The 26,874-nt window shown below is 39.5% G+C and overlaps 2 protein-coding genes across 3 annotated transcripts; one reads left to right on the forward strand and one right to left on the reverse strand.

Moving 5' to 3' along the window:
• The first annotated feature begins 1,783 nt into the window (after window positions 1-1,783).
• CUNH1orf115 (chromosome unknown C1orf115 homolog) lies at window positions 1,784-17,966 on the forward strand. The gene is made up of 2 exons (XM_014074186.2): window positions 1,784-2,357; window positions 17,225-17,966. Exons 1-2 carry the CDS (start codon window positions 2,064-2,066, stop codon window positions 17,342-17,344), a joined length of 414 nt encoding a protein of 137 aa, XP_013929661.2. The 5' UTR covers window positions 1,784-2,063; the 3' UTR covers window positions 17,345-17,966.
• Window positions 17,967-24,895: 6,929 nt separating this feature from the next.
• Window positions 24,896-26,874, reverse strand: PFN3 (profilin 3). 2 transcript variants are annotated; one of them, XM_087719115.1, is made up of 2 exons: window positions 26,669-26,874; window positions 24,896-25,471 (listed from the first exon to the last, which is right to left on the reverse strand). In XM_087719115.1, the coding sequence occupies exon 2, from the start codon at window positions 25,389-25,391 to the stop codon at window positions 24,978-24,980; it is 414 nt and encodes a 137-aa protein (XP_087575241.1). In that variant the 5' UTR covers window positions 25,392-25,471; window positions 26,669-26,874; the 3' UTR covers window positions 24,896-24,977. The 2 variants fall into 2 exon arrangements, with proteins under 2 accessions (XP_087575241.1, XP_013914583.2); XM_014059108.2 differs by having other exon boundaries at window positions 24,896-25,484.

Consider the following 26,874-nt stretch of genomic DNA (forward strand, 5'->3'; position numbering starts at 1 on the left):
GAAGTTTGCAAATCAACTTCTGCAAACAAGATATATAACTAAAGAAACAATCATAGCACACAATATAAGATAGAACCCTAAAGCCAGGGAAGTTTGTTCATAGCACAGTATTATGAATTTCTTATATATACACTGTATTGATATATCTCAAACTCTGAATTCTGCTGGATGACAATTGGGAATTCAGAAAGCAACATGATTATAAATCTCTGCAGTCTGCATGAAAAGCACACACTAGAAATTTGAAAAAGAATGGTGATATTTATTCCAAATCTTTCTCTTTTTTTTTTACTCCCCTGAGTTCTTTTATGAGAGCTAAATTAAGCTTGAGTGTTGATTATATGAATTCAATTAACCAGCCTCTTGGTTTGTTTGTTATGTAAATAGAAAGTGGTGGGAATGGCTGCTAAGGCTTCCCTAGTCTGCCTGTTGCATAATAAATAGTATGTGGATTAATTGCAGGTCTAGTTTAGCCATTGTACAATTACTAACCTCCTGTTAACAGGACCTCCTGTTTCATAAATATACTTCCTTTTCTCTCTGTAATTAAGTTAAATTTTATCAGGACAAAATTTGTCAAAATCAAGTCAATTAAGAATTATTGGATTTCTTGATATTTTCAGAAGAGAAGCACTTAACAGGAGTAAACAATCTACAACCTGGATAAGAATATTTTAAAACCTTTATTTGAACTATCATCAAATCCATATAACATGGACAAATGACTGGAAATTAAGGAAGCGAAGCGCAGTCCAAAAACATGAAAGTATCAGCAGATGTAGCACATTCCTCAATATAGAATCTAAGTGGTCTTGTTTAGCATTTGGATAACAAGCCACCCAAAACAGTAAAAATGTAGGTTAAACTGGACAGGTGAATATAATGTTGAACAAAAGCAATAAATTTTTATTGCTTCATTCAATAAATTTTCCAATAAAGCAAGTATCAGGAGCTTATCTGGTACTTAAGAAATCAAACTTAAGAAATTAAAAAAAATTGCAATACTTCCATACTGTCAGAAAATCAAGAGAACATATTAAGTCACTCATGAGGTTCTTCATATTTTAAATATTAACTGGATCATATTTTCTTTTGATGAAATCAATAAGGTTACTTATTAGAGGAAAGAAGACAGCAAATATATATACAATTTACAGGTACCACAGATACATAGAAGAGATAAAGCTAATAGGGGAAATGGCAAGGAAATAGCAGTATTTGTGGCACTGTATTTCTTGACTTGGCTCCATAGCCACCTTGACTGAAAAAGGACCTTCAAAGCAGCAGCTTCTGCAGAATAAGCCATTAAAGGTTTCTAAAGTCTCAATGTAAATCGACCTAATGCTTTGTGAATTGGGGCTTTCATGATCACCTAGGAAGGCTTACCTGCTGTCTCCAGACATAAGAACTCCACTTCTCTTGTTTCTAAACTGAACTGAGAAACGGGTTTCTTTATTTTCAAGTAAGCCTTTATAACTGGGGATAGTCTAAAATGGATTCTTAACTTTTAATTACCTAATCTTATTAATTCTACTTTTACTTATATTAGAAAGTTGAAACCAGATTACATAGCCAAAGGTTCAAAAGCAAACGGGGGAGGGATTGGAACCGCAACTTTTCCTACTCTAAAGCTTTTAGTATCCGATGATGAAAAGAGGTTTCGGCTACCGGACATTATGCCTTTTTTTTTTTAAAGGCCCGGCCTTTCCTTCCTGGCTTGTTTATACAAGTTGCAGCGCTGCATTCCTGCGCACGGCCAGGCGCTGGAAGTCCAGAGGAGCCGCCAAGGCTGCGCTGGTTGGCAGTGTCAACAGTGCAACGCGAGGCTGGACGTTGAACTCTGGAAGAGGCGCTGGCAAAATCCCTGCCCAGAGCAGGGAAGGGCCCTCCGCCGCCGCCTCTCCCCGTCTCCTGCGACGGGACCCGACAGAAGCCCGCTCTCGCCTGTCTCCTGGAGCTCCACCTGTTGTCGGGCTCAGTTGCGAAGGGGACTTCTGGGGCCTGTTTCGAGGGGTCCAGGGAAGAAAAGCTTCGAAAGAGCCCCGCTTTTCTCCCTCGACGCGATGCCCGTGGCGGGCGCTCTGAGGGCCAAATTCCGACGGAGGCGCAGCCCCGCGGAGGACAAGGTCTCCATCCTCGAGCGGGAGGAATGGCGGGAAGTGGAGTCCCCGACGGTTCCCGAAGGCCAGCCTGAAGCAGAGGAGCTGGTTGGTTGCGCCTCCAAAACGGTGGCCTTTGCCGCCCTGCCGGACAACTACCAGCCTCTCGCTTGGGACGGCGAGCAGCAGCCACTGCCGCCAAGGAAAACGGAGCGCGCAAGTAAGGCGCGCAAGAAGAGACTTAAAAAATACGGCAAGGTAAGAACACGCGGGACTTAGGGTGGTCGGGCACTTTGGCAGATGAGCAAGACAGAATAACAGAGTTGGAAGGGATCTTGGAGGTCTTCTAGTCCAACACCCTGCTCAGGCAGGAGATGAGTGGCTGTCCCGCCTTAAAAACTTCCACTGTTGGAGCATTCAAAGGCTTTTGGAGGCAAGTTGTTCCACTGATTAATTGTTCTAATTGTCAGCAAATTTCCCCTTAGTTGCTTCTCTCATTGATTAACTTCTATCCATTGCTTCTTGTCCTGCTGTCAGGTGTTTTGGAGAAAAGGAAGATTTGGGGTATCAGAAGAATAGTCACTGGGGGGTCAGGACTGAAGTCCCGACCAACAAACCTTGGTACAACATTAACAACATTAAAAAAAAAACACATATTACAAAAGTTTTAAAAATCCCCATCTTCGCATAGCCGAGGTGAATGTGTGGAGCCTCCCAGAGAACTGTGACTGACAGTCTTGGACTGGATGCCCTTTAAAAGAAGTCTTCTGAGGAAGGTGTGTGTGTGTGTGTGTGTGTGTGTGTGTGTGTGTGTGTGTAAGGTGTGGCCGGTCAGACTTTCTGTTCACTTTCCAAGCGGATGTTCCATAGGGGAGTTCTAGTGAAAGAATTTCCTTCCTTTTGTTTGTTACTTTGTAAAGGAAAAGACACTGAAGTTAAATCGCTTTTGAAAACTCATTAGATGCTGAAATTTATTTTTTTTCCTTTTGGAATTGTTAACTAGTATCATCTTCCACAGTAAGCTGGTCATCTTGTAATGCCACTGAGCCAACTTCTCCCAAGGGCAAACTTACACATACTCCTGGCAGATCTGCAACATATATAATAATGGATAATTTGCTCAATTGTAGCAAACATTTTAAAAATCTCTGTAAAAAAGATTGGTCACTGGATAGCTGGGATTGCAGTCATGTCTTGAGTTAGTTCCTTCCTATTTTTGGCACATGCACAAAGAAAAGGGTGATGGTTAGATTTGAATCAGTACCAACATGGATGAAGGCTTACTCACCTCTAACGTTTTTACCCTTCTTTCACCTCCCCTGCCTTATGTGTTTGCAGGATGATAACAAGTGAAATGATGACTGAGTTTTTAGAAAGATCTTTTTAAGGCCACTCTAGGATATAATCTATTTCAGAGACAAGGAGAAAAGGACAAATCCTCAATCCTGTTAACTGCAGTGATCTCTGGAATTTAGAAATTCTTGACATTGTTACGGTCTTCCCATCATTACTATGCCTTTCTTGATTCAGTGACGTAAGTCCTATGAAGGCCACTATGTAGAACTTAGCTTTCTTCTCCGACTCCTTGTTGGTGCCTCTTAGAGTCTCCTGTTATTGGACACTGCTTCATTCACCTTAATGGTGAGTATAGGGTAGTCCTCGCTTAGCGACCACAATTGGGGCCAGCAATTCTGTTGCTAAGTGATGCAGTTGTGAAATGAAACCTCAAGGGACTGCAACTGATGACATCACTTCTCAGTTGGTCACTAAGTGAGTCATATGAGGTCATTAAGCAAGACATCACATGATCAGGACATGCAATTGTACTGTCAGTTTTTCCACTGATTCTGTTCATTGAAAGCCAGCATGAAATGCACAATCACATAACTCTGAGGATGTTGTGATGGTCATAAATGCGAAGAACACTCTAAAGTTATTTTTTCATCACCCTTGTAACTTTGAACAGTTGTTCAGCAGGGCAGTCACTAAGTGAGGTCTACCTGTAAAAGACTATGCAAGATCATTTCCTGTTTTTTACCCTTCCACGCAGGAAGGAAAGGCAGATTTCACTGCATCTATCAGTGGCTGCCTTTCTTTCCATCACTTCTCCTGCCTTGCCTTTGCTTTCTCGTTTTTTTGCCCACATAAATGCCTTCAAACCCCTTCACACATTATTTCTTTTGACACTTATGTGGACTCCCCCCCCCAATATATTTATATTACAGTTTTAAATTATACAATAACAAGGAAAACGTTGTGGGTTTTTTGCTCCCAGAAAACAGAATTTGTGGAAAGCACAAATTGTTAATCCAGTTTTAGAGAAACAAAGTAGCAACATTATTTGAAAAATAAAGGGAAGGGAAGGTTGGCAGCCCTATAAGCAGAGGGAGGAAAGCAAAAGAAGCTGACTTCATTCAGCCTGGGCCAGAAATGGAAAGGACGCCACTGAGGGATATAAGGATTGAAAAGAGCATGAGCTTCTAGGACTGTGGATTGTTCATTGACTTAAAGCCATTACTAGGTCATGGAGACTGGTGACTGGGAGAGGACATAGCAACCTGGTGATCACTGGAGTATGCCAAGCACTGCTGCTAATCATGGCTGGGGCTCCTACTAGAACAGGACTAAGTGTTGGCTACCATCTGCTCCGAAGGGCTTAAGAAAGGTCAGGTTGGAAAATAGTTTTGAGTTGAAGCAGCAGAACATGCCTGCAGAATGCATTTTCAAAGGGCTGGGAATAATAGGACAACTTAATCCAATCCTGTGGGCAGGAAGGGGTGAGTAGCTTGAACAGTACTCTTAATGGGCCAGGCATAAAGTGTGGGTCTGCCCTGAGAGTGTGCACGACAGAAAGTTAACCATTCACAGGGATGTGAGTATGAGCCTGATGTCTGGCATGCAATCTGCATTCACAACAGACACAGAGATTCTGCATTCACAAATAAACAGACAACTATATTCACAATACAGAGAGAGACAGCAACAAAGTCTTCACAAGTCTCCACCAATACAATAAAGCCTATGAAACTTTGTGCCATAATAAAGGAAAACCAAACATATCAAGGAATTGTTTACTCCTGCATTAAAACCTTTGCAGTTCAGATGCTTTAGAAGACTAGTCATGTGAATTACAGATGTAGATTTAATTAGGAATGAAAGTATTATCAGAAGGTGCTGTAGATATATATGAAAATAAAAGTGTCTCAGATGCTGATGCATATTATGCTTCAGTGAATGGTGATTATGGAAGAATCAGAGATGAGTGGAGACAAAATCATGCAACACAGAAGAAAAAAGTAAAATAGGTGAAAATATTGGTAGAATAACCATTGCTAAATCAGGGATGAAAAAGAATTACAAAATGAATTATTCTTCCAAAAGAATGCAAGGATAGTAGAGCCAAGGAAGGGGTGTCTATTTAGATTGTATGCTCCTAAGATATGGGAACCTAATTTTCTTTTTCCAGTGAACAACACAAAGTGTATTGCAGTGTAGAGACAGTAAGGTCTAAATAAATATGTTATGAGGTTTTATTTATCTGAGTCGGCATATGAGATGTTTTAGATACTCTGTGGAGCCCTGCAACAGAATGAGGATGATCTCTGAAAAACAAAGAGTTTGTTATATCCAGCGTGGGAGTTGGCTGGTGTTTTTTTTTTCTCTTCAAAAGAAACTATTTTAATCAGTGTGAAAGTGAAGTTGATGTTTACCTAGAGATCTATAGAGGGATGTGTCATTTCTGTATGGAAAAGATTCTAAGCAAATCCATATGACAGCAGATGTTTTTTTTATCTTTCTGTTGCTTTTTTCTTGGCATCTTAATTTTGTCAGTGCTTCAAGTTAGCAGAAAGTGTGTATCTTCCTCCCACAATAGCAGCAAAACAGACAACATTTCTTTTCAGAACAATTTCTAGATGGCAATTTAGAGAATGCATCAGCATTAACTTATTACTGCTTGAGAAGCCGTTTCACATTTTATTCCTACTGTTTATTTAATTTTTCCATTCATATGGCTCCTTGTAGCCAAGAAATTTAGGGCACTTTATTCCTGTCTTGTTATCCCTTACAAGCCTTTGGAAGCTTAAGGTCTACCAAACAGACTGAGAGATAATGAAGACTTGAGATCACCCACTTACCGTAACTTCTCAGCTTGGGCTAGAAATTTGAGTTTGGCTCTAGTGATGATCCATGTGTAATATATTAAATATTGTTGAAGTCTAATGTCTTTCAGGTCTAGTCAGCATAACCAATGGTAAAAAAAATGATATGAATTGTGTGCTCTACTTAGTAATTGTTCACTACTTAGAAGACCACATGTTTTTCTCACCCTGATCATCATTCAGTGAAATAAAAAGAAGTAATGAGAGAACAATTTTAAGGCATCTTTGGGCAACGTGATATCTTTCAGATAGTTATTCAGCTCAGCCTGTCTTAGCTACTATAGCCAAGATTTTGAGGGTTTGCAGAGCACCAGGCTGAAAAAGCCTTCATAACAGATATGGGGTTGTCCATGATCATTGCAATTTGTGAAGGACAGTTTTTGATACCTGGTGGCTGTGTAAGTATTTTCTGGAGAGTACAGTTGACAAAGCAATGATGGCAAATGGGTAACCCAGAGTTTTCTAATTTTTGTTTAAATTTTGGTTTAGAGAAGCATGTTCTTGGGTGTTTCTTTGCCATTCAGCTATATTAAGCTACTATAGATTTCCTGAATTTTTCTTTGAGGAATTTGCCTGCCTCAGAGTTTTGCTTTCTATGGGTGCATTACTTGGAATGTTGACATTTTCTGCTTGAAAATCATGCCACAGCTTGTGATTTCAGAAGCCCCGAGAGCTGCAAAGTAAGTGGAGCTGGGGATCCCTGAAGCTCGGGAATTGCCCACTCTATTGTAGCGATCAGCTGAATCCAACATTTTGACTCACATAGTGAAGATAGTAGGCTTGGTGTATGCAATTGTATTTAGCCATTGTAACCACCAAAAGAAAAACGATTTGAGTTCTGTGGTTTTTTGTATGCTCATGCTCTTGATAAAATATTCATGTCCTGCTTCAAAACTTTTGCTGTACTCTGTATGGAAGTAACCACAAAAGAAAGGCATGTCATTTCTTAGAACACTACTTTGCTCCTTGCTGAGATCAGGGCTTCATTGTTCAGGCTGTGCTTAAGCATTTCCTGTGGCACACAATTGTTTCTAAAACTGAAGTCACTTTCTTGAGCTAGACTGAAGAAAGTGTCATTGTACCTTATATATGATCAACTTTTATATAGATCAATGAAGTCTTCAGATTTCTCTACTTTGAACAGAAGAAAAGATAGTGGCAAATAGAACCATTTGGAGGATATATCTACCTATATTTTAGTATCCCTTCATGGACAGTTTATCATAGTTGAGTATGTACAATGGAGAAAACCCAAGCACCTCCTTCTCCATTTAACAGATTAATCTTTGTTTATCAATAGCAATGATAATAGATAGCTTGATCTGCCATATCACAACCATTATTTTAAATCCTCAAGCTATTGATAGGATACCGGGCAGCTGACATATTTGCTACCCAAGTTCCTGCTCTTTTAATCTTTCTATTTGGAAAGGGCAAATACCCTCAACCTTTGCTCCCCCCTTTTACCTGTTGTGTGGGATGAAAACTATCAAGGCAGAAGGGTTTCTAGAATTTCTTAAAGTATGATCCTAAGACCCCTGGGAGTTCTCCAAGTTCCTATTAGGAGTTTGCCAAATCAAAATTATTTGCCAGCTTGTGTTGAAGAATAATATCCCATCAAACAATCATGAGAAGAAGTAACAGCAGTGAATGCATCATTTTAAGTACAGTAAATAACGATAAATAAAACCCATACAAACAAAAACTCTTTTGGTCCACCATCATTTTTAAAAGTGGGAAAGAGTCCTGAGAGAGAAAAACTTTAAGAAACACTAGGAATATTGTTTTAGGATTGAGGAATGTTTTTTTTTAATTTTTATTTTTAATTTTTAATTTAAAACAAGTGCAACATCTTTCTTTACATGCTATAGAAAGTGTGTCACTCGGTCACAAATAAACTTTCGTGCATCTCCTCCACAGTCAACAAACATAACTCATGTTAACTCGAGCATTTTAACTCAAATATTCATACATATCACCATCATCATATATCCATTTTCATTTGACTGTAATTATTATTTAAAAATATTAATAAGAATAATAATCTTAACCAATACATGCCCACACCAGTGGGAAAATAAAAAATAAAAAAAAGACAAAAACAACAAAAGACAAGACAGGGAAGAAAAAACAAAACAAAAAACAAAAACAAAAACAAAGACAAAAACAAAAAAAAGAACACAGGTATATATTATATTAAAAAAAAGTATATCAGCTGGTTACAACATGTTTTGGTGCATCTCTTTCATTAATTCATATTAATTCAAATATCTTAATTCAAATGTTTACCATATTAACATCGTTATACCTCCACTTTTAGTTGACTACAGTTATTTAAACATCCTTCATCCTTAACTATGCCAAAGAATTAATCCATAATACCTGCTGACATTTCATTTACTTGTTTGTAAAATCCTCTATTAACATCAAATCCTCATATCCTATTTTAGCTGAACATCCATAATATTTAATACCAAAAATTCCATCTTCCATGCAGTATAGTTTATTATCATTCTCCCTTCTTTATGTAGTTATATCATATATCATAACATTTTCCCCATATTAATTAACATTTAACTGTATCTATTTTATTTTATTTTTAATAGTGATAATTATTGTGATTAATAACCTTTGTATACAATCCAAAAATATTTCCAACCTTCCTTTCTCATATCCAATTATTATTTATCATATCAACTCCACATTATATACATTACTATCAATATCAATTATTATTCAGCTATATCTATTACAAATAAGAGTAATTAGATTTAGCTAATTTTCAATTGTATTCTTCAATCTATCAGCCTATGTCTCTCCAATAGCAAAACTTCCTTAGTCCTATTGCCATTCTTAAAACAAGTTCCCCAAACGTTTTTATAAGCAAGTCCAAACAGAAATATCTTCGCACCTTTTTGCTTAGGGTGCCTCTGGTGTAATAACGTTGTCCTTGGCTTGTTCCACTCAATTTGTCTTTGATTTTCAAGGGTGGTATCGAAAATTCTGCAAATAATGTTTCATAAAGTATAGAGTCTTTAATGCTTCTCATTCCTCCTGCAATCTGTCTTTTGAGATAAATTTTCTGTGTGGCTGCCCCTCTTTCAAGCGTTGTATCTCTTTCTCTTTCTGCCTCCGAAGTAGACCAGACGCCTGACGTGTCAGCAAGTTGAGAGACTTCCTTTCTGACATTCTTCATTTGAATTTCAGGAGCACTCAAACATTCAACGCTCTCACTCTTTCCTTCATATTTTAATGTTAAAGACAACAGATAGTCCAGTTTTTTTTCAGATTTTTCATATGTATCAAACAACTTTTGAAAAGTGGAAAAAATCATTTGAAACGAATCACTTGAAGCAAGTATGGATGCCATGATGTGACACAGAAGATATTTGCAAGTAAGGACACGCTGGGAGCTATGCAATCTTATCTGATCTTAGACCAACACAGCCAAGCAGTAAAAGTGTCAAGTTATAAGAAGCCAAATTATAGTAAATTGGTTTACAGCCCACTTAAGGAGAGCCTGAGGGAGTGTTAAAGTAAAGTAAACTTTCCTTTGTCCACGTAAACAGCATTCAAAACATTTAAGAAATAGGGTAACCACCAGCCATAAATCCATTTAAAAAAAACCAATTTGCCGCTAGATTCTTCTGTTCTTTGGTTTCAATTAGCTTAGATTTTAATGCGGACCATCTCTCTTTGAGTAATAAAATCAGCTTACCAGTTGAAATAACTTCTACCATTCTTAGGGGCTACCTGCAGTTTCGGTTAGCATACAGCTAATCCAGAAAGGGTTGGCAAAAGGGGTTGAATTCCGAGCCCCCCCCCGAGACCTGCGAACGTCTCTGAGGTCACTGGATCTCCCCAAACCTTCACTGTCTCTCCAGTTCAGCTAGGATCGAAAACGACACGTCCAATTCCTCCGGAATAGGGGAATTTCAGGAATGGCCTGAAACTCCGTCTTCTCACTACTAAGCCCCGCCTTCTTCCGAGGAATGTTAACTAATGGTCAAGAAGTAATTCACACAATACAAGAAGATTAATTAATCTGGAAATGGAGTTAGCCCTCAAAAGATTGTTCGTGTGTGGCTTCGGGGGGTGGAGCCTGCCGCCGTCGGGAGCTCAACGAAGCTCCTGTCAGGACTCTGGTTCGTATATCTTATAAGATCTATAGATATCTCCCCTTTCTGGCAGAAAGGGGCAGGGAGAGGGTCAGTCGTTAGGATCTCTTTGTAATTCATAGCTTTTTTTTGCTGTGAATGGAGAAGAGGTTCAACATTAGCTGAGCCTTTACTCCGGCCAGTTTTCCGCGCTGCCTTTTTTGCAGCCCTAGGCAGATTGCCCCCCCCCAGGACAAAGCTAAGCTATTTAAATGTTAATCCGGGCGGGGACCATTCCTGAGGAATTTCTTTCATTACTATTCAAAATACCAGCTTCAACTTTGCAAAAGGCTCCCTTTCTTTTTTAGCTGCGTCACAAGATGGCGATCTCGTAGCTTTTGTGTTTGATGTGACGTACTTAGTCAGCCCTACCTTCCTGAAGGCTTCTCCGTACTAATTGCTAAAAGATTAACTGAGGGGAGCAGAGACTTTGATTTTTGGCTCGCTTGATTGCTTGTCTTTTATTTTTACTCTGGAATGGCTCCCAAATCTAAACAGAAGCGCTTCCCTAATAACATATCTCCAAAAACTGCTATGAAGCCGCTACCCTTGTCTCCTACACCCTCCACGGGAGATTTGCTAACACAAGAATTTCTTCTCAAAACGCTTAATGATTTCAGACAGGAAATTAATCAATTGATATCGGATTTATGTGATCAATTTGATGCTAAAATTGCTCAGGCAAAGGAGGATATGATCGGAGTAATGACAGTCATGACAGATTATATTGCTGAAACGGAGGATAAATTGGAACTTTTGGAAGAAACTAACCTTAATTTGATATCCAAAATTGAAACCTTACAACAGGAAATTGAAACTGCTCAAAGACAACTTGTCATGATAAATTATAATAAGACTGCCTTTGCTATAAGAGTTAGAGGACTGCGTGAAAACCAACAGGAGAATTTGAAACAGATTTTCTTTGAGGCTTTCAGCCGCTTGGTGGGAAGTCCGGAATTTAACTTTGATTGGCAGATTCAAAGAATTTACCGCCAGAATTCGTGGGTAGCAAAACAGCGACAGCTTCCGAGGGACATAATTATATACTTTACCACAAGGGAATCCAGAAATGAGATAATACAGAGGCTTTACGGAAAGAGGTTGAGAATTGATGGACAGGACTTGATTGTTTTCAAAGAATTACCATCTCAAATATTAAGAACAAGGAGAGAGTACGCTTTCTTAACCGAAGAACTCAGAAATTCTCAGATTCCATACAAATGGGAAGTCCCAGCTGGTATTACAGTTACATTTGGCAACCAAAAACACCGCATCAATTCTGTCTGTGAAGCCCGAGAATTTTACTACGAGACCCTGAAGGCGGGACTTCCTGATTCATCCGGACCTGGAGAGAGACAAGGAGAAGGAGAAGACAAACAGCGAGACACGTGGCTACAAGGCGGAGGGTGTTGCTTTCCTCTTCCGGAAGGGCAGAAGACTAAAGAATAAAGACTAAGCGATGTTCTTAAAGTTTTATGATTCCCGTCTGGGATAAAATGGAAAAGTGGTATATTGATGATGAGACATGGAGACTGAAAGAAGCGTTGCTGATTGTGGACACATATTGTATATAAGATTTGTCTGAACTCTAACTCAAATTGTGCATGAATTATTTTCCTAGGCGAGGAGAGCGGAGATTGCGATCTTTTTGAGTTGTGGTCTGGGACGAACGGAGTTGGGAGGCGTGTGGGAGAGGGAAGGGTAGCGAAAGCTTAATTAGACTACTTGGGGCTAGAATGCAAGCAGATGTTTGTTTGAGTTCCTATTTCAATATAAGGTCAAGAAAGACTGGTCGGAGAGTCTTCAGGAAAGTGGAGTAAATATGGGAGGAGCAATGGACGCGGATAAAAAATATATATATGGACATGGATAAAGGCAGGGTGGAAGGTAAAAAAAATTTACATGTGGAGGTGGGTAAGGATAGAAAGGGAGGTGTTGGAAATGAAAAATGAAAGAAGTTCTTGAGTTTAATGGTTTTATAGAAAGGTTTGGATATTCGGATAAAAAAGAGATAAATTAACGGTTTGAATAGATAGATAAAGCAATGAGACTTTTAGTTGGGGAATCCTAATTGATCAACTTACCTGGCTCTAATATAGTTTGAAACCCTGCAAGTAGTAAAATAATCGAAATTTGGAATGAATTACATTGTTTAAGATTTACAGATAATGGGAAGCTGTGTTAACATAGTGGGTTTATTGACCCTTCTCTGTTTCTCCTTTCTTTTTGGGTGTGTGTGTGGTTTTTTTTTTTCTTCTTTATTTTTTATTATTCCCTTTTTTTTTTTTTTTGGCTTTTCGTTTCTTTTCTTTTTTTAAGTTTAAAGTTAGCTGGCCTTATTATACTCAAATGCTTGTTAAAGAATTATGCCGGGTATGGGACCTGCGAAGCCGTAAGGGGGTTAGGGAGGGGGGATTATAGGGGGGAGGGGGGAGGGTGGAATTACAGTTTCAATTCTCAGAACAATAAGAATTCACTTGTATACTGCGGCTCGTTTTCCTTTTTTTTTTCTTTTTCTCTTTTATTTTTAAAAAAAAAAACAAAAACTGATGGATACACCAAAGCGAGGAGAAGAGGGAAAGAGGAGGGAGAAGTAAAGAGGGAGTGAGAGGGAATGTAAGGAGGGTGAGATGGAGGGAGGGGGAGATGTCTGAGGGGGAAGGGAAGTAGAAGAGGGGAATGTTGGAGGGGTGAAATGGAAGTTGGAGGGGGAGAAGAGAGGGTGTATGGGGGATCGAAGTGTTATGTTGGGGTTTTTTCTTTTCTTTTTTTTTCTTTTTGTTTTTCTTGTTACGTACAGTATATAAGTGATTGTATAAAATGAAAATGAAAATGAAATAAATAAAAATTGTTTTATAAAAAAAAAAAATATCAAAAGATTGTTCGTGTGTGATTACATTTTAACTCCCCTTGGATTAATTAAGCAAGTTATTTGTACTGTTTAGAGTTCTGCACAGCATGTTTAGATTCCCTTGACTGCCGTAATGTGCAAATGGGACTCCTATTTTAAAGAGGTATGGAGATATTTGCATACAGTACTCTAATCTAAAGGCAGGAAAATTTCTAGACGTAGGCTGTATTTTGTATTGTAGATCCACCAATCAGAATCTAGAGAAAGAAATATATTTAATTTAGAATTCATTCTCAGTGCAGGGTTTTGTGCTATGTATCAGAATTGAATGTTTTTCCCTATCCTTCCTCTTGAATATCAAGTTCATGCTCCTAGCTTCATTAATTACAGAAATATCTGAATGAAGCTGTTTCTGTTAGCACCTACAATTGGCAGTTAACCAGGAGATTTTCAATAATCTCTGGGTATTGCAAAATATTCAGAAAATTGCTGAACTACAATAATTAGCTCAATTTGAACAATAATGGGAATGTTGGATAGAATAGTTCTCTATCCCTACTCTGGAATGAGAGAGCTAAGCAAAGTTTAATTGAATAACAGAATAGCAAAGTTGGAAGGGACCTTAGTCGTCTAAACAAGCAGGAGATCCTGTACCATTCTGGACAAATGGCTATCCAATCTCTTCTTAAAAACCTGCAGTGATTGAGTACCCACAACTTCAGAAGGTAATCCGTTCCATTGGTTAATTGTTCACACTGTCAGGAAATTCCTCCTCAGTTCTAGGTTTGTGCTATAACTGGATCATATTCAGCAAATTCATTCACAGAAACTATTTATATTACCTCTAATCAAGTACTTGAATTTCCTATGTTCATTTTTGTAACAGGGAACAGTCCATAAGCTAATAACTAAGTCACAGTAAAGGAGATGGTTCCTGTTGAGCTTGCAATTACATGTGGCTACTATCTTGAACCTGATCACCAGGCTGTTAGATCTTGTGGTTTTTAGGCTAAAGGCAATGGCTTGGATTCCATTTCAATGGTTTTCTCCATTGTGTTATTTGCACCATCGGCTGGAGCCATCTCATGTATCTATAGGATGATTATATTGGAGGAGCGGGATGTTTTATGAATGTTTCAGGTCTTGTGTATTTTCACATCCATCTTATTTTAAAAGAAAGGTTCAGGCATTATCTTTTGGGCCTTCTGAATTACAGCTCTCATAATCCTTTGCTGTTGGCTTAGCTGATAGGAATCGAAATCTACATGTTAAGGTTATTTTTTAAAAAAAAATAACAATGGCAGTTTTGTCTAAATAGTGGTTTTGTGTTGTGGAAATTTATACTTTTGTATCTTTTATATCTTATATATCACACCTTTTATATGATATATATATTCTGTCATCTTGCTACCTATTATGTTACTATGGTATCCCCCCCTTTTTCTATCATTGCTGCAGTACTGATATTGTTATGTTGATCCATGACTACCTTAGGTTTTTTTAAAAAAGGATAAACCTACTTCAATATTTTTCTTCCTTCTTGTTCCTTTACCATTAAATTTCCCTCCCTGCTTTTCTATTGTTTTTCTCATACATTCTTAGCATTCCTGGGTCCTTCCACTACTATCTATTAGAGTAAGAGATGTCGGACACACCTTTACATGGCTACAAAAATGTTTTCTTTGAATCCTTGCTATTTAAACATTGCAAGGATTGTTAAATGCCATGAGTACAGAGGATGTCTTGCACTGCCCTTGATTGTTGCCAATATCTCAATTTCCTCACCACTGAAGCCTATCAGGACATTTCCTGTACGATTGTTTTACGATACCCTCTCTTTTGTATGACCTGCTGACCTTAAGGCTTGTCTGTGTACAATAAATATATAGAAAGCTTCTGTCAAAATGCTGTAAATGGAGTAGCACTATAACAAAGCAAAACAGACATTCTCGTGTTATGAATCTCCCAATTGCACATTTTTTTTAAAAAGCAAGTGTCACTGTCTTTTGCTCCGCTGGTGTGTACAGCTGATTTTCTTAACACTGCCTTCCTAAAGAAGAATCTCACTATGGCAGTATTCACACCACAAATTGAGCAACCAATTTTTATGTAGCTTAGTGTTACAGGAAAAGCCAGCCTGTTGTTATTGATTGATTTATAGTTCAGTGTTCTGGCAAATCTCAAAAAAATGTGTCAATCAAGTTAAACATGATAAATATACTTTACCAAAGACATTTACCATTCAGGACAGGTTGTATCCTAAAATTCACTCCACGTTATTCTATCACCAACAGAGGTGGTATTCAGCTGGTTCAGACCGGCTCTATGCTGTCCTATTTAGGCATGTTTTTCAGGCCAGGCGTATGCATGGGAGGTGCACATGCAAGCAAAGCACAAGCGTAGAATGCCAGGTGCATGTGCGGAAGGCGCACACTTGTCTGCTTCATATATGCGTGAAGCGGGCAGGCGTGCACACAGCGAAGCAGTGGTAATGAAATGTGCAACCCACCTCTGATCACCAATGCTTCTCCTTTGTTCCTGAGCCCTACCCACTCCTTTACTCAGAGAGTAGAATCAAGGGAGGTAGAGGTTGTGGATTTTCCTTTCTTGGAACTCGCCTTGGCTCCCTCCTTCCCTCCCATCACAGTCCAACACCAGCAATGCTAAGTGTCAGGATGATAATCAGGGGGTTCCTTCCTTGGCTGGTGGTTAATTTTGTCCCTCGTACCATCTATGATTCTTCTATTTACCTGTCTCTTTTAAGGAAATCATGCCCTTAATGACACAATAAAACAATATGTTAATATTTACATAGATTAAAAGTAGATGACTGACAGAATATTTAACAATTCCTTTTTTAAAAGCTTCAGAAGGAAAGGGAAATATCATTTTGATTTGTTCAGGTTCTAATCAAACCTGCCTGTAAATTGGTACTGATTGTTTTGACTGGAATGGGGAGAGGAAAGTCCTCATCCCCCCCTTCTTCCAGCTGTATTGATAAAGCAATGTGATATTTTGTAATGGGAAATCAATGTTTGCGTGTGTGTGGCATCTGCATGTGTATATTAAAACAAGTTTGTATTGCTGCTTTCCCCCCTTCCAGCTACTGTTCGGATCAATGGGGTTAGGGGAGGCAAAACAAGAGTCAGACTAATGAAAGCATCACAGCAAGCCTCACCACTTTTCCACATGTATCACAATATTGCACGCATGACTGGAGCTTGCAATGTAACAGTATTTCATCATTCTGACAAAAGCACCAGGATCCTGTGGCTGCTATTGGTTGTGATAAAATCCATAGCTTTTCAAAACCATTTCAAAATGCAAAACACTACAATATTCACTGATGAGATTTAGCCCAGGAACATCATGCCTGTGTTTTTGTTTTTGTTTTGCATTGAAATTTTCTGGGAGAAAATCCGATGGAATTGGATGGAAATTGACATTTGTTCCTCTATGATTTTTTTAAATCTGTCTTTCTTTACCCTTTTTATGATTTTGTTGATTTATTGCTTGGTTTACATTATTGGTAATTTGCTCTGAAACCATTTGAGTTGAAAAGAAGGCATGGAAGAAAAAGAAAAATATTTAAGATTTTTCTTTAAATGAAATGCATAACAACACTTCATGAGAATAATGAACAATGGCTCAGGCATTTAAAGTCCCATTTGGAACAAACCAGCATGAAAACAGTTAAAGCTATAACCCCAATTTTATCCTGATGTTAGATATATTGGCCTAAAAGACAATGATTGAATCAAGTTGACTCAATGAACTACTTGGGTAAGTGTCTATCCAACCCTGCTCTCCCCAACCACTGGACATTCTAAGAATCTCAGAGAATTGTGCTGACTGAGCAGAACTGGAATCTTTGGGCTGTAGAAATATTTGTTAAACTAGAGTTTTTTGGAGGTGAATTGTTTCCTCATGCTAATAATATTCTTTTACTACTTTCAGAATGTGGGCAAAGTGTTGCAGAAAGGATGCAGCTATTTGATCCTTGGCCTGCAGGGTTTGGCCAGAGCCTACACTTCACCACTTGGCTTGGCTGTTTGGACGGGTACATCAGTGCGATAGATCTCACTACTTTTTGAGGGGGACAAGAAGGACGAAGACAACAACAGCAACACAACTGAGGAGAGCAGCAATTTCTTCTTTGTATATATATGCTTCATCTTCTGTAAATGCCCCAATTTGTCAAAGGAGGACTAAGGAAAATGGATCCAGTTGCGCATTTTTTTGTAAAACGTTTAGCTGTTTTCAAGTTTTCATGATTCTCAAAGTGCTTTAATATCAATCAATTAAAATGAACACGTAATGCCAAAGGGACAAAACTAATTAACTGGTTCAGATTTAAACATATAAATACTCTTGGGGAAAATTAATCAGTCCATTCAAAAAAATGGTGAAAAAAGGAAAGATAAAAGATGGTGGGAGAGAGAGAAGGCAAATGGAGAGAAATTAAGGAAACAGAAGAGAAGTAATTGGTTTTTTGGCAAGACCACATTGCCATCAAAATGTTGGTCTATGATTTGAGATACAAGCACTACAAGTTTCTCCAAAATGCCATGCTAGGAAAGGTTGTAATAGCATAGCATCTGTATGTTCAGCCAGAGGAGTATTGTGAGTAGCAGACCAACTGAGAAGGGTTGAAGAAGAATGGGGACTCCAAAAGAGAAATTAATTTCTCCCCCCCCCCCCCCAAAAAAAACCATTCAGATATGGTTCATGAATTTTTCATATAGTACCCAATATAGGCTCTCCTTATGAAGTGAAGAAACTTGCAGTTTCACTGTCTGGAATGAACTATCACCCATGTGTTTTTTAAAAATCAAGTAGGGTAGTGATGAAGAAGACTGGGGTAAGACTGTGTAGCAGAGACTGAGGGAGTAAATCAGGAGAATGGTATCGAAAGATCAGAATGTGGAGTCCTTCAGTGTGTCTGGTCTATAGTCCTCTCAATTCTAGCAATTTCAGAATCCACATGAATTGAGCAGAGATACAGCAGGTTCAGTTTTCACCATTCAGCAGAGATTCTGTGCAATCTGCTTCTTTATAGGGGACATAGACGGAGGCATTTTTGCTAAAGCAGCTTCTATCCTCATTGCTTTAATGTAGAGGTGAAAGGTATGCTTACTCTTCTAGATGACTTGTGTCTTTGTTCTTTCCCATTTGTTTTTCTGTAAGATGCTCTACTTGAGTATTCTGGGAGTGAAATCCCCCGGTTCCATCACAAAACTGCGGACGACAAAATCGCGGTCGACGAAAGCGCGCATTTGACGTCATCACAGCGCGACGAAAACATCGCCCTGTGATCAAAAAATGTAAAAATAAAGCGAAAACCTTACCCTAACCTCCCGAAACCTAACCCTAAACCTAACCCTAAACCTAACCCTTAACCTAAGCCTAAATCTAACCCTAAACCTAACCCTTAACCTAACGCTAAACCTAACGCTAACCTTTAACGTAACGCTAAATGTAACCCTAACGCTCTAAACCTAACCCTAACCCTTAACCTAACCCTAACCCTAACCCTTACCTTTATGTGAATCGGCTTGCTTTAATTTTATTTTTATTTCAACTTTTAATTTTTTTCGTCGCGCTGTGATGACGTCAAATGCGCGCTTTCGTCGATCACGCTTTTGTGGACCGCAGTTTTGACGGGTCACGAAGTCCCCCCATCTTAAAGTTGCCAAAGTTGAGATACACTGAGCTATTGGAATAGATAGTATTTCTCTAGAACCCTCTAGTGATGCAAGAGACTCAACAGGCCAACACTGAATCACCAGTCCAAAGTAATTATGCTGCTTGGGAATCTACTTGCAGAGGAACTAAGGCTTAGTTTCTAACAAAAGGGAGAGAAAGCTCCTCTCTATAGGGACTTCAATTCACCCCAAATTTCCAAGGAAATGTCAAATGTATATGTATGCCATGGATAGCTCTGTTTCATTGTCCAAGCTCTGGAATTGTTACAGCAGCAGCCCAAATCTCTTATAGATGGATTTTATGTTGCCTGCCTATGTAGGACAGACATTTGTATTACAATATTTAATAACATCTATCTTTCCGAGATAGTCCAAAAACCAAAAATACCGTAAGTAATCAGATGTATCTCTCACTGGAAAAGTATGAAGCTTGGGCTAACAGCCTGGATGGACTAGTTCTCTCTTCTATGTAGAGGAAAGATTCCAGTTTTTCTATTCCCAAATGATATGTTTCTGCTTAAATAACATTCATTTCCATGCTTTTTTTTTGCTTGCCTCTGCTTTCAGTATATGTTTCAGAATTTATTTTGTATAACAGTTTAAAGGCTGTATTGTGTTTAGGTTGTTAATAAACATATCTGTTAACAAAATGATTTACAAAGGAAAATTAAAGACATTTAACCAATTAATTTGAATACATGGCTTTGTTGAATGATATTAGTCTACTTTCTTTCCCTCTTCCTCATCTTTAGTCAAAAAAATTCCCACAGTTATTGATGTAAAATCCATAAGAAATGAGGCAGTCTCCCTCCTCAAGCTTACAATCTCAAGAGTCCCACCCAAAAGAAAGTAGGACAAGTAAAGAACAAGTACATTTCCACCATTATTAATACATTCGGTTTTGATCAATACATTGTTTAAAATGATCAGTTGCAATGGAATATACAGATGCATTCCAAATGTTGCATGGATAATCAAACAATTATCTAGGAATATTCTGTTCATTTACAGCTATGAAATCCACAAATCTCAGAGGTGTTTCCTGATGGGTGAGGAAAAGAGGAGTTGGGATTGATTTGGGAATATCCCAAACAGATAGAAATAGAAAATAGGGAAACCAGAGTATCACTTGGGGGACAGGTGGTGGGATTAGCCAGTTCAAGTCTCTTCCTGATATTTTTCTCAATTTCCAAGGTTTACGGAATGCTTTTGCCCTTATTGTTTTTTGTAACAGTTTCTGAATATTTCTCCCAAGGCCATCTGCATGACAGAATTATCATGAATAATGATAATTATCCACACTGTTTCTAGGTATTCTTGTCCAAATGATTTGATTAATCCACCTAGCATAATAAGAACTTGTTTAATTCGTGATTAATTGTGTTCTGGGTCAATGCAAAAGGTCCTTGTGATGTCACAGTGCAAAACCTGGCCCTTCATATTTCGATCCTGATGCCAGCCCCAAGTGCATAAGCCACATAGTTTGTATCACAAGGCACAATTTGTTATTTGGCCCATTCCCCCCTGCCTTTGTTTACTTTATAAATTTTCCAGGTTACCGTGTTTCCCTGAAAATACAACATGTCCTGATAATAAGACCATGCCATATTTTTTCGGGTGGGCAAAAATGTAAGCCCTCCCCCGAAAATAAGCCCTCTGGACAACCCCCCCCCCTCCAGCCAGGCAGAGTGCCACTCACCAACCTAGCCGTATCCTGAAGGCACCAAGCCACAGGAATGAGGTGGGCAAAGGCTCGTGTTGCTTGGCGCCTTCAGGATACCGCTAGATTGGTGAGTGGTGCTGTGACCAACTGGAGAGGGGGGTTGTCAGGTGGTTGCTCTCTTGCGAGCGGGTTCCCGAAGAGCTGGGCACAGTCTCAGGGTCGAATGGCTGTGTTGCGCTATTGCAGCAGCACTACACAGCCGTCATGAGGTGACCACGCTCACGAGCAGCTGAAGGGCAACCCCCCTTTCCAGCTGGGCACAGCACCATTCACTGACCTAGGGGTATCGCTAAGCTGCATGAGCGTATGTTCTCTACCCTCCAGCTCCTGCGGCTTGGCGCCTTCAGAATGCCCTTAGGTCAGTGAATGGGGCTCTGCATGGCTGGAGAGGGAGGTTGTGCAAGCGGCTTTTCAGCTCCCAGCTCGCGCACCTCCCAGCCTCACAATGCCCTTGCCTAACTCTCCCTTCAGAGCCAGGGCACCTCTGCTGCCGCCACCGTCCGCTGCTGCCGCATGGCTTTTTCTGAGGTTTCCAAAGCACGGAGGTAGGATGCCGAGTCTTCCGAAAGTTGCCACTCTGAGAATACGCTTTATGGTTGTACGCTCTGTGAGTATGCTCTGCCTCAGCCAGCCCACAACTATAGAGCGTACTCCCAGAGCGGCCGCTGCCGAGAGCCTCGACTGTGGATCTCTGTAGTTTGCAACCTGGAGAATACGTTATGCTCGAAGTGCCACGGTGGCACACTGGCCCTGCAGGGAAAGCTGGGCCAGGGCATGGTGAGGTTGGGAGGCACACCAGCTGGGGATGGAACAGTTGCTCACACAATCTTCCTTTCCAGCCGGGCAGAGCACCATGCACTGACCTAAGGGTATCTCGAATGCATCAAGCCGCGGGAGCTAGGGGGGAGGGCAGAGCACCACACAGCTTAGTGCCTTTGGGATATCACTGGCACTCTGCCTGGCTGGAAAATGGGATGGCTGGGTTGCTGGTCGTGAGCGTGGTCACCTCATAGCTAGTATGTTGCGCAACAGAGCCGTTTGCTCCTGAGGCTGTGCCTGGCTCTTCGGGCGCCCGCTCGCAAGGGAGCAGCCACCCGGCAACCCCAAAACAATAAGCCCCCCCAATAATAAGACCCAATCAATATTGGGGGGGTCAAAAGAAAATAAGACCCTGTCTTATTTTGGGGAAAACACAGTATATGTCTGAGAAATAAGATATATTACTTTTTTAAAAAGTAGAAATCAATGGTGAAATCTTAAATTAGACTATAGCTGTAGTTAGATGGAACATGCACTAAATACATAGCCAAGTTCAGCATTTTATACTTATCTGGATAACGAGATGCAGCTATTTCTATTATGAAAGCTCAAATCTCTATACTGCTCTTCAGCACCCTCTACTGTGAAAAATTCAGATTCTATTGGGAATGAGAAAAGCTTTAAGAAATATTACATAGGCTAAGCTGTTACATCAACAAATGTCTGCACTTTCCAATTCCTTTGGCTCTGCAGAGTTTACAAAAAATACACCCCAAGCAAAATCAATTAAAATATATATTTTTAAAACAGGTTGAAAAATTCTATTTTAAGCTTCTTGTTGAAGAGGCTTGCTTTGATGTCAGCAATGTTTTCAAAAATAAAGCTCCTACCACAAGGAGAAAACAGGAATGTTGATATCCATGTTACTGCCCCTTTCATTATCTAAAAGATAAGGGAAACCTAAATTAACTCATCAAACCCTTCTGGGTTTCTACAGAAACAATTAAAAGCGGAAATGTTTCTCTGGCACAGAGTGCTGTTGTGATTTTTTTTTTAAATTGAGACTACACATCCAGAATTGTTTTCGCACCTTCATTTACTGAACTGGTAACATGGCATTATCGCCGGGCTGGATTAGAATCTAGGACCGCTGTCAAGTCTTCCTCTACCTACCAGTCACTTCATAGCCATTTGCCTACCTTTTCCTCCCTTTGTGGTGAGAACTGTGTTTGTTAGTTGGAGTATCTAGATGCCACCGCCTCCTGCTCATGCCCTAACTAAATTATTCTCCAAGCCCCTACTCCAAGAGCTTTGCCAGCCATGCCGAGTCCACCTGACAAGGCAGGCTACATAGAGCATAACAAAATTAGGATAATACACGGTTCAGACACAGCCAGTGAAGGCCACCTCTAGCTTCACATCATTCCTTCTGTAATTTTGTACAACCGATGCTGAAAATGGGTAATACTTGCTAAAATGATTTCCCAAGAACTGCAAGTGAAACCAATTATCTTTGCAAAGCTGTTTTCTTCTCCAGGTATTTATTATTAATGGTTCTATTTTTAATTCTATGATTGCCCAATTACTTGCAGAATAACTGCACTGAGTTCAGTTAAAGTGTTTGACTCACTGAGCTTTTCCCCTGGAGATGATAAATGGAAGTGCAGATATTTTTATCATCTCCTTTATTTCCATAAAATAAGATTTCTATTGTCTGTTCCACTACTTGTTTATTGGTGGTGGGTTGAATACATTTTTGTTCATCATTTTCTCTCATTTATTTGCACAGGACTTCCCTCTGCCTAAATTCCTTGAAAGATATAACAAATCTTTCTAAAAATTATACTACTCCTTAGGAGATGGGGGGTGTGTGTAATAATTTCTAGGAAATAATTCTAAGAAGCAAAATGTTTTCAGAAAAAAATCCGAAGAAAGTTGCCTTCTAGAAAAACACCTTTGGGACAACCATGACCTGGATGATTGAGAATCTCCATAGACGGTTGCCCTCTTGTTAATGATCAAATAGAAAGACCCAAAGAAACATCTGGACAAATGTGTTTAGAGCAGTAATGGTATCCTATTTTCTTCATTACCGATTCAGTAGTGGGAGCATGCACATGCGCATAAGGCCCATGATGACATCTGATTGGGTGGGCGGAGCCTCACGCCCCTCCACAACCGGTTAACCCGAACCGGATGCGAACTGGGCAGAATACCACTTCTGGCTTGGAGGTTTCCAATTCCTAATATGCAGTTTAATGGTTATAATTACATTTTTATTATAATAAGCTTCTTGCATAGATTTGCATCAAGCACAAATGCAAGGAATCCTCTTGAACTTTGCACTAAGACAAAGGAAAGGAAGAGAAAGGTAGAATTTGTTCTTGCTGTTTAGCAAACAACTTTGGTAAATTTCACTGGATATTGCATATTGAAATTTCTATAGCAAAAGTGTAATCACCTTCTGAATGTCCATAATGGGTTGATAGTTTGGAGGAATCAATGCCAGCTGCTAAACCAGTTACCATTAAAAAAAAAAAGGAATTGAAGAAAGTGAATTTCGAACAATGTGCTTGGGTATTCTTAAAAATATATTAAATTAAGCATGTTTGAGATTAAGCAGAAGTTAAGATAACAAAATGTTTCATGTATTTTTTTTCTTTTTCTTCAAAAAGCAAAATGAAGCAAATGTTGAATGGTGATGTGACTCAATAGTTGGGTTATCATACATAAAGTGAACCCCTGGGAGAGTCAACCATCATAAGTTTTTAAATCAAGTTTCTTAAGTCAATTGTTTCTGGTTCCTGTTGTGTGCCTAAATCAGAAGTTGGATGAGGCTGGAATGATTTCTAATTAGAACTTGTGGCCAAAAACCATGTAAGCCATTGGCTCAAACCAGGGGTGGGTTCCAGCGGTCTCTACTCCTGGTTTGCTTGTGGGTGCGCTGTGCGCATGTACACCCTAGATGCACGCTGCGCATGCATGCACAATACAATAAAAATTGTTCTGCACAGGTTCAGAAGCAAAAAAACAAGATGGCGGCGCCTATGGCGGCACCCAGAAAACAACCCAGGCCACCAAACCACTACCATTTCAGCCGAACCGGTCCAAACCAGTAGGAACCCACCACTGGCTCAAACTAATCTTGAATCCAAGTGCCTGCCTCTTTTGACTCTTCAAAACAAATTCCACATTCCTTGGTGGAGACTACTTGCTATCTCCCTAAGGTATGCTGGATCTATTCATTCCAGTGAGGACTTGTTCAGGCAAAGCATTTTTTAAACATTGTGCCAATTAGTCTGCTGCTTAGTGGTTTATGTATTTTATATTTGGGGATCACCTCTCCCACCTTTATAATCTCTTTGCCTCCCCTCCTTCAGATGGGCATAGGTAATCCAGAGCAACCCCCATCCATAGTTCAAAGAAATAGGCAAAGTGTTCATCAAACGCTTTTATTTCAAGGACCAATACTTTCCCCATGTCCTCCTTCCAGGAGAAAAGTGATTCAGGCAAATCCCTATATCTAGCTGCCTTTTGCCTTCATGCTTGCTATCATATCATGCACTTTCTTGTTCAGGGCTCCTCCATGGACCCCCTTTTTGCCCATGAGAAAGATAAGAGCTTTGGAAGATTTCCCAATGCAGATGGACCTACTGTCACCACCTTTGGTTCGGGTGTCCATGACAGCATCTTTCTCTAATAGCAAGTTGTCACGGATCACACTGCATTTTTTTCCAGCAATGGTGATCCCAGTTTGTAGGAAAGATTTTCTATCCTGCCCAGTGATCAGCCCAACTTCCTGAGGAGAAATGGCTGCCAACAGACCTCCTGGTTTAGATGCCCATACAGACTTATTGTCAGAATGTCCAACGATTGCTACGTCTTCAATATTCTTGTCTTTCAGGACTGTATTGATGTAAGCTTTCCAGTCTCCCATGCTGCTTCAGCTCTTGTGGCTTCTTTAACAAGCACTTCTTCTTTTGGTCTGAGGATGTGGGATATTTTTTCAGATTAATCCTAAAAACAAAATCTAGATGTATTTTTTAAAAAATCCACCTGCTTTTCCCTAGGGCAGTGTTTCTCAACCTTGGCAACTTGAAGATGTCTGGACTTCAACTCCCAGAATTCCCCAGCCAGCGAATGCTGGCTGGGGAATTCTGGGAGTTGAAGTCCGGACATCTTCAAGTTGCCAAGGTTGAGAAACACTGCCCTAGGGTATCCCCGCCATGCTCCTGTAATTTCAAGTGATGTCATTAAACCTTCCAAAATATCATTTTGGAGCAACAAAATTACTTCCATATTTTTTTCTCATAAACAAGCTTTAATTTCTTGAGAACCTCAAATGGTTTGATTTCCCCCTTTAAAAAAAAATTTCAATAGCAAGGAGCCCCCCAAAAACAGAACGTTATGCTCCTGCTTACTGTAAAAGTGTAGCCCTTGAAGGACTTGTTCTTTAAAAAATACATCATCCCACGCACTCTTAAAAACATCCCTGTATCCATAAAGGTATATATACTATCTTCATCAAACCAGATTGCAACACGATTTACAGAAATGTAATAGAATTACCGCAAACTGTTTCCTCCACAATTTCCAATAAGGCATAAAATAGCAAGCACAAAGTTTAAAATTCAAGCCATTAAAACAACTCCACCAGAGCAATGCCTGTAGATAAAACAGGTGAAAGAGCTGTATTGTTATAAGAGTGATAATGATGGAGTCAAATTAGAAACATCCTGGATCAAATCCCTACTCAACTATGAAAAGTGCAGTTTAGGTTGTCTTGCAGGCTTATAAAGCTTGAACAGATGAAAAAGTTAATTCCTAAAAGAAAGATGAAATGTAAATGTAATAAATCAGGGCCCCATGTCTTTTTTTATGTCTCGCAGAGCCCATTTGGTAACCAGTACAACAGTAGAAAGAAAGCTGCTCATGTTTTTATTTAGTACTATTATACTAAAGGCAACTCCATATGTAACGCCTCTTGTAGACCAGCTGGGAAGTTACCAAAATAAAATTATTTCTGTGTAGAAATAGTGGGTGAATCAGCACAGCTACTAAAAGTATTTTCTATGTCACAACCACCATCAGTTGGAGCCCTAAAAATTACTATAACCGGAAAATCAATTCCAGTTCAAAACTGAATCTTTTCATCTGGGGATGCCTCACAGCGAACTAGCTGGTACTGTCTCCCCAAACAAAGGAAAAACTTACTTGAAATACCTCCAGAGGTAACATTAGCTTGAGGAGTTCCACCAGTTGGGATGAAAGGACTTGAAAAAGATGCTTTTGGGAAAGTGGAAACCTCAAATTCTAGCTCAGACGTCTGGGCTCATGGAGAGCTGGAAATAATCTTCTGGGCACTTGAAATCTCAGGTGTCAAAAAGACAGAGATCATACCCACCTAGCCAGCCAAAGGC

This window comes from Thamnophis sirtalis, unplaced genomic scaffold (genome assembly GCF_051295495.1).
Source record: "Thamnophis sirtalis isolate CommonGarterSnake01/CBP01778 unplaced genomic scaffold, rThaSir2_p1.2 scaffold_6, whole genome shotgun sequence".
NCBI lineage: Eukaryota > Metazoa > Chordata > Lepidosauria > Squamata > Natricidae > Thamnophis > Thamnophis sirtalis.